The sequence below is a fragment of the Carlito syrichta genome, unplaced genomic scaffold (assembly GCF_000164805.1).
Source record: "Carlito syrichta isolate Samal-C Ts95f unplaced genomic scaffold, Tarsius_syrichta-2.0.1 Scaffold81552, whole genome shotgun sequence".
NCBI classification, from domain to species: Eukaryota; Metazoa; Chordata; class Mammalia; order Primates; family Tarsiidae; genus Carlito; species Carlito syrichta.
In genome coordinates, this window is record NW_007025648.1 from 1 (window position 1) to 8,074 (window position 8,074).

The following is an 8,074-nucleotide window of genomic DNA, read 5'->3' on the forward strand; positions in this document are numbered from 1 at the left end:
GCAGATAGTGGGTTGAAGAGGGGAGTGGAGAGATAGAGGAGTAAGGGGGGAAACAAACGAGTGTGCCAACAAATAGAGAGAGAGGCCTATACTGAAACAGATAAAAACAATAGACCACAGCTACAGTCGAACCAACTCTCATACAAACAAAAATAAAACATATAGTGATGCTAATATACAAGCTAACCAACCACCTTGTTAGTGTGCTGTTCCTCTATACAAACATATGGTTTACAGAGAGAAGAAAAGAGAAGGAAAAGGAAAAAAGAAAAAAGGGAACAATACAGTAGGACTAGAATTAAGTCATTAAACTGATAGAAACAATGAAGCACACTCTGAGACCTTTCGTTTAAGTCCAATGTCCTTTCAGGTCTGATTTCTAGTTTTCTTTTCAAGCTGGTAAATTAGTTTGCAGTTAGAGTCAATTGCCCCTGATCTGCTGTGAAGGACAGTTCAGATTAACCTTCCTTCAGCAGTTTGGTCTATGTCTTTATCAAGCTTGTTTCTCCCGTTTCGGTGTTGTTACCTTGAATCGCCAGCAGGTGGTGCTATCTCATCTGCTCGCCCCAGAGGGGGTGGGGCCGGACAGGAACAAGATGACTGCCTGCCTCCGAGCAGGCAACAGGAGCCCCACACCGGGCGGGCAGGACAGTCTCGGACGCAGGATAGGTGGCAGCAATCCCAGCAGATCTTCCCTGAAGCGGTTCGTTGTGGATCTCCTCGGGCTGCGTGGTGCGATATGCTACCCCTCCCAGAGGCCGTGGCGGCGGTGGCGCCGGTGATGGCAGCAGCAGCGGCGGTGGAGGGTGGGGCGGCAGCGGTGGTGGTGGCGGGACCATTTGGAATGCAGTCAAAACTGTCCAGTCGTTCCGATGGCAGCGGCCGAGCTCTGTCTGTAGAGCAGGCTGCGATGCTGGGGTCCCCAGCCCTCCAGGGCGAGAGTCAGAGACCCGCTGCAGATCTCCCTTGCAGAGGGCTTCAGACGCCGGGTTGCCCTGTCGCCATCTTGCCACGCCCGGGAAAGAGCCCCCCAAAGGCTTTTAAGACACATTCATTCTGTCTCTAACTGGCATCCCTAGGCATTATAACCCAGGATCATTACCATCATCTTTTCCCTCTCTTAAAGTCAGTTTCCTATATCTGGACCCATTTTTCACACAGATCTGAATCTCCATTTAAAAAGTACAAAAGCTGAACATTTTAACATACGTTAAAATAGTGATTACTTAAAACAAGCAGAAGTGTCATTCACAAAAAAGCATAGGCTTTAGAATCAGACACACCTGGGTCACATTTTGGCTATGTCACCTACTAGCTCTGTGACTTTTAGCAAATTAACTTTTTGTCTCATTTTCTCATTAATAATTTGGTACTCAATACACATTAGTTACCTTACCTCTGCAAGATTTTTCTGTTTTTAACCAACAATAGATGAGAAAGATGGATATACAGGGCCTTTGGCCTCACTGAAATGGTCTGACATGACCACTCCTCTTCAATCTCCTTCTTCAACTTTCTTTGACATGTGTGTACATGACCTTCCCATGAATGGTTACTCAGCAGCTCTCTCTGGGAACCAGTGGATCCTATGCATTTTGAGGTGTTAACTAAGGGGCTTTCTTAGTGTTTGAACAGGCTCCACATGGTCTAAAGTATGAGAATAAGTCTTTTTATTATAAATACCACAATCTTCAGTTTCCTACCTGGATGATAACTCATAAATATTTCCTAGTATAAATTTTCAATTGTCTTTCACTGTCTTAAACCCTCTGAAGAGAGGAGGAGCTGGCTTTAAATACCGTAAAATATAGAAGAACCAGAAACTCACTATCTAGGATTCCTGTTTTTTAACTTAACAGACTTTTAAAAGCAATTCCAGAATTTTTAAAACTGGAAATGTCATCAGTTCATAGAACCCTATGAAGAAGAGACCTAAGAGGTCACATTTGCAGATGAGCAAACAGACCCAGAGATTTTCCTAAGATTACACAGCCACCCAAAGCAGAGACTGGACTTAGAATTTCCTGCTCTCCAATATGGAACTCTTTCTAATCTCTTATGCATTTTAAAGATGAATAAATTGAAGCTGAAATAATTTGTTACTCTATCAACACTCATTAGCCACTTATTTTCCTTCTATCATATCCTATCTCATACTTATTAGTAAAATTTGACTGATTATCAAGTGCAACAGGACTGTTAAGTTTACTTTCTTGAGCCTTTAATTTTTTGGTTTGTTTTTCTTTTCTAACAGAGTCTACGAGAAAACTCATTCCATGTGGCCTTTCTTGGTTCAGAGGAAACCAGATTTCAGGAACCCTCTCTACAAAGGCTTCACTATGTATGGGGTACTCAATCCTAGTACTGTGCCCTACAACATTCAGTAAGTTCCTAAGCTGTCACCTTTTTTCTTACAGCAGGTCCCAGCCTTAGCTTCCTTGCTTTTCCTTGGATAGGTGCCACCATCTGTATGTCTGGCTGTGAAGTTGGACACTCTGCCCCCATATCACCTATTCCTTGTTACCTCTGAAAAGAAGAGCTCAACTACTTCTGGTTTTCATGGCTTTGTTATTACTTGCTTAGGGAAATAAATAATAGTTGATTTGTAAGAATACAACCAGGATAAAGGTTGTTTGATTCTTTTAGTCTTCTCCTTTTCTCTCCCTTTCCCCAACGAAGAAAAATGAGAAAAACAGAGAGTGCTGGTATTGTTTGCCATATTTTTCTAAATCTTTTGCAGGCTGAAGTGACCACTGATAGCTGCAAGACAGAGCTGAATATGTTTATTAGCTCTAATAGCTTGTTTTATAGATTCTTTAGCATTTATATAGATAGGATCATGTACATTTCTGATTAGAAGTAGTTTCATGTCTTCCTTTTCTTTTCTGTTTTTTTTTTTTTTGAGTTGGAGTCTCACTCTGTCGCCCAGACTGGAATGCAGTGGCATGCTCTCGGCCACCGCAGCCTCGACCTGCTGGGCTCCAGCGATCCTTCTGCCTCAGCCTTCCAAGTAGCTGGAACTACAGGTGCGCGCTACCATGCCTGGCTAATTTTTTAATTTATTGTAGAGATGAGATCTCACCAAGTTGCCCAGGTGGGTTTCGAACCCACGGGCTCAGGCAATCCACTCACCTCGGCCTCCCAAAGTGCTGGGATTACAGGCTGAGCCACCAAGCCCAGCCCATGTCTTCCTTTTCAATTTGAATTCCTTTTATATTCTTGCCTAGTTGCCCTGACTGGAACTTCCATACAACGTTGAGTAAAAGTAGTGAAAGCAGCTGTCCCTGTCTGGTTACCCACAGACTGGGTAACCTCAATGGACCTATCTTTAATTTTATTAATTCGGTCTTCTATATGCTGAAATCTGTTGTTGTACCTCTATAATGAATTTTTTTTTAATCTGTTATTGTACTTTTCATCTCCAGAATTTCTATTAGGCTCCTTTTTATAATTTCTTTCTCTTCATTGATATTATCTATTTGGTGAGATAGTGTTCTCCTGGTTTTTAGTTATTTACCCATAGTCTCCTTTAGTTATTTAAAACAGTTGATTTAAATGTATTGACTAGTAAGACTAATATCTGGGCTTCCTCATGGTCAGTTTCTATTATTTTCCTTTTTCCTATGAGTGGATCATACTTTTTTTTTCCCTAATAACTCTTAATTTTTTTTGTTGAAAACTAGACAGTTTTAATATTGTAAAAAGTAATGCTGAAATCAGATTCTCACTTCTCTTTAGATTTGTTTGTTGCTACTTGTTGTGGGTTAAAATTGTTGGTTTAGTGACTTTTCTAAACTATATTTGTAAAGATTGTATTATTTGTCATATGTAGTCACTGGTTTCTGTCCATTAGTTTAGCTGTTAGGTAGTGATTTGATAGAGCTTTCCTTAAATGCCAAAACAATTAAAATAGTCTTTGGAGATTGTCTCTGTGCTGGTATATGCCTTTAGTGCTTAGGCAGGCATTTATAACTGTTACTAGCCTTCACGTCCTGCTTGTGTAGAGCCTAAAAGTCAGCCACAGGTGAAAGTTACGAGTTTTTTGAGCATGTTTCCAGCCCTGGGCATGTGTCTGGCCTTATACATTTCCCTCCTGGTATATATAGGACTTTCCAGAGCCCTTATTCTCCCATGTATCTCCTTCCCTGACCTCTTCCTTCCCAGGCTTTTTTTTTTTCAGTCTTCTGCTTGCCTCATTGATCATCCCTTACTGTGGCTAGTATATTTACCTTTTTGGCAAATATTAGCCAGAAGGCTACTCCAGCTCTGAGAAAGTGCTGAGGTGGGCAAAATAAAGGCAAGGCCCTGAGCTCATCCCATTGGGAGCTTCCAGGCAAGCCAAAATTTACAACTATAATTTTCTGAGTTCAAGAATTATATTGCCCCTCTGGCAGCACAAAGCCACATCAGTAATGTAGACCACCATTTCTAGGGCCACAACTAAGCTGGGGAATAGGGGATGACAGGAGTTAAGTCAAAATGTTGTTAACAGCCTCCTACCAAAATTTAAGAGCCTCTTTTTTTCTTTATTTAGCATTCCCCTGGTTGTTGTAAGTTTTGGGGGCTTTTTGTTTGTTTGTTTGTTTAATTCGATTCTAGAGTCTTGGAAAAGTTGATTCTTGTAGTTTCTACCAGTTTAATCATTGCATTAGTGGAGTTCCCTACTCCACCATTTTTAGTGATGTCATTAAGATAGGTATATGTGATTGCCACCATTATTCTTTTTAACTTTGAATATTTCAGCTGAAAACTTCTCAATGAAGTGATACATGTGCTTATTGACAACTGTAGTGCCAGAAATTTCCCTGCATTTCTTTTAGAAGTAAATAACAGATCTAGGGGGAGATGGAGTAGAAATATTTTCCCTTCTGTCCCCATTAAATGAAACTAAAACCTCCAGTCATTATAAAACAAATATTAAGCAACTATAACAGGTGCAGGGAAGAAGGCAGATTGACTAGGATACACAGGTCCTAAGGAACAGCATGGGTTCTATGGGTTTTATTTTTGCCCCTTATATTCCAGAGTTGGAGGTGAATTAGCTGGCAACCTAGAAATGCCATAGGCACAGGAAAAAAGTCACAAAGAGAAGCCTATCCTGTCTAGCAAAAGGAACAGGAAATAGACAATCTAGTAAGACAGAAAACTTTACAACACAACTGCTCTTCTCCTGTCAAACACTATAGAAAAAGAAAAACAAACAGACAAACTATGCCTCCAGTGAGCCAGAAAAGACTACGTCAGAAGTCTAGATTTTTGCCCTCATCAAGCTGTAACAAGGTACCTAAACAGCCCCTCACCTCACCCACCTGCCAGAGTGGTGTCAGAGAAGGCCAAATTGGGAACTGGGATTTTGATTCCTAAACAATACTCCCATTTTTGCAGTATCAGTGGAGGCCATGTGGAGACTCTGGACTTCTGCCTACACTAAGAGATAATAAAGTACCTCTCTGCCTTTCTGCTTGGATAGTATGGAGGAAGTCCAGTGGAGAGCCAGGATGTTCACGACCATCCAGCATTAATGAGGCTACACCCTTTGGTATCATTGGAGGTCACATGGTGAGAAGTAATGCGGCACCTTTGTCCAGCCCTGCTAGGGTGTTATTAGTATGCTGATAACAGCAGGAAACGTGTATCCTCATTTCTACTTAATGGTACTATGAGGTCCCCTCCCCAACTCAAGTGTCAGTGGATGCTAAGTGGAGAGCCTTGACTTGGGAAAAACACACACATATTTTTTTAAATTGAAATTATACAAAATGTTTTCTATGACTACAATAGACTCAAACTATTAATAGAAATCAGTAACAGAAAGATAACAGGGAAATCTACACACTCTTAGAAACTAAACAGCATACTTTTAAGTAATTAATGTATCAAATAAAGTCTTAAGGGAAAAATACATTGAAATAAATTAAAATGAGAATACAGTATACCAAAACTTGTGGGATGCAGCTGAAGCAGTGCAGAGTGAAATTTATAACGCTAAATGCTTACACTTGAAAAGAGAAGCCGGGCTCGGTGGCTCAGCCTGTAATCCCGCGCCTTTGGGAGGCTGAGGTGCATTGCCTAAGCCCCCGCAGGTTCGAGACCCGCCTGGGAAGCGAGACCTCATTCTACAATAAATCAAAAACTCAGCCGGGTGTGATAGCACATGCCTGTAATTCCGGCTACTTGGAAGGCTGAGGCGGAAGGATCACCGGAGCCCAGCAGGTCAAGGCTGTGGTGGCCGGGAGTGGCCACTGCACTCCAGTCTGGGTGACAGAGTGAGACTTCAACTCAAAAAACATAAAAATAAAAAAAAGAAAGAAAAGAGAAAAAGTCTCAAATATTCTAAGGTAGCATATCAAGAGCCTATCAAAAGAAAAGTAAAACCAAAACAAGAAGGAAAGGAAAAAATATATATAATAATAAGAGTAGAAAGACTGACAAGACTGACACAAATTGCCTGTGTCTGGAATGAAGCAGGAGATATTACTACAAACCCCACAAGCATCAAAAGGATAATAAGGGAATCCTATAAACAACTATATGCCACATGAATTAGACACCTTTGATAAAAGACAATTCCTTAAAAAGCACAAACTACCACACCTCACCCAATATGAAATAGATAATTTGAATAGTCATATAGTTATTAAGGTATAGACATAACTTACTTTATTGCACTTCACTTTATTGTACTTTGCAGATATTGTTTTGTGCAGATTAAAGGTTCATTACAGCCTTGCATTGAGCAAGTACATCAGTGCCATTTTTCCAAGAGCATTGGCTCACTTCATATCTCTGTCACATTTTGGTAATTTTTGCAATATTTTGAACTTTTTCATTATTATTAATCTGTTATGGTGATTCATGATAGTGATCTTTAATGTTACTATTGTAATTGTTTGGGGGCACCAGGAACTGCCTCTCTATTCCCTGAGACACAAAAATATTGAAATCAGTCCAGTTAATAATCCTTCCATGGCCTTTAAGTGTACAAGTGAAAGAGTTGTACATCTCTCACTTTAATTTAAAAGTTAGGAATGATTAAGCTTAGCGAAGATGGCATGTCAAAAGCAATGATAGGCTGAAAGCTCAGCTTCTTGTGCCAAACAATAGCCAAGTTGTAAATGCAAAAGAAAAGTTCTTGAAGGAAATTAAAAGTGCTACTCTAGTGAGCACATGAATGATATGAAAGCAAAACAACCTTATTGCTGATATGGAAAAAGTTTTAGTGGTCTGTAAAGAAGATCAAACCAGCTACAACATTCCCTTAAGTCAAAGTATGATTCAGAGCAAGGTCTCAACTTCAATTCTCTGAAGGCTGAAAAAGGTAAGGAAGCTGCAGAAGAAAAGTTGGAAGCTAGCAGGGTTGTTTCATGAGATTTGAAAGTAGCCATCTCCAAAACACAAAAGTACAAGGTGAAACAGAAAGTACTGATGTAGAAGGTGCAGCAAGTTATCCAGAAAATCTAGCTAAGATCACTGAAACAGGTAGCTAAGCTGAAAAACAGATTTTCAATATAGATAAAACAGCTTTCTATTGGAAGAAGTTGCCATCTAGGACTTTCATAGCTGGAGTGAAGAAGTCAGTGTCTGGCTTCAGAGCTTCAAAGGATAGCCTGACTCTAGGTGGTAACTTTAAGTTGAAGACGGTGCTCATTTACTATTCCAAACATCCCAGAGCCCTTAAGAATTACTAAATATATTCTGCCTGTGCTCTATTAATGATACAAAAAAAGCCTGGATGACAGCATATCTGTTCACAGCATTACGCACATGTTGAGACCTACTGCTTAGAATAAAAGATTCCTTTCAAAATAGTACTGCTCATTGACAATGCACCTGGTCACCCAAGAGCTCTGATGGAGATGTACAAGGAGATTAATATTTTCATGCCTATTAATGCAACATCTCTTCTGCGCTCCATAGATCAAGGAGTAATTTTGACTTTGTAGTCTTATTATTTAAGAAATACGTTTTGTAGCCGGACTCGGTAGCTCAGCATGTAATCCCGCGCCTTTGGGAGGCTGAGGTGAGTGGATTGCCTGAGCCCGCGGGTTCGAGACCCGCCTGGGCAGCAAGCCCT

At 40.4% G+C, this 8,074-nt stretch overlaps 1 protein-coding gene across 1 annotated transcript in view; it reads left to right on the forward strand.

The window, feature by feature from the left end:
• The first annotated feature begins 596 nt into the window (after window positions 1-596).
• The window catches only part of LOC103257787 (myotubularin-related protein 8-like), a 27,573-nt gene continuing 20,095 nt past the window's right edge, over window positions 597-8,074 (forward strand). Inside the window, exons 1-2 of the mRNA XM_008055491.1 lie at window positions 597-778; window positions 2,255-2,383. Of these exons, the coding sequence (XP_008053682.1) occupies window positions 597-778; window positions 2,255-2,383 (311 nt within the window). The remainder of the gene's footprint in view (window positions 779-2,254; window positions 2,384-8,074) is intronic.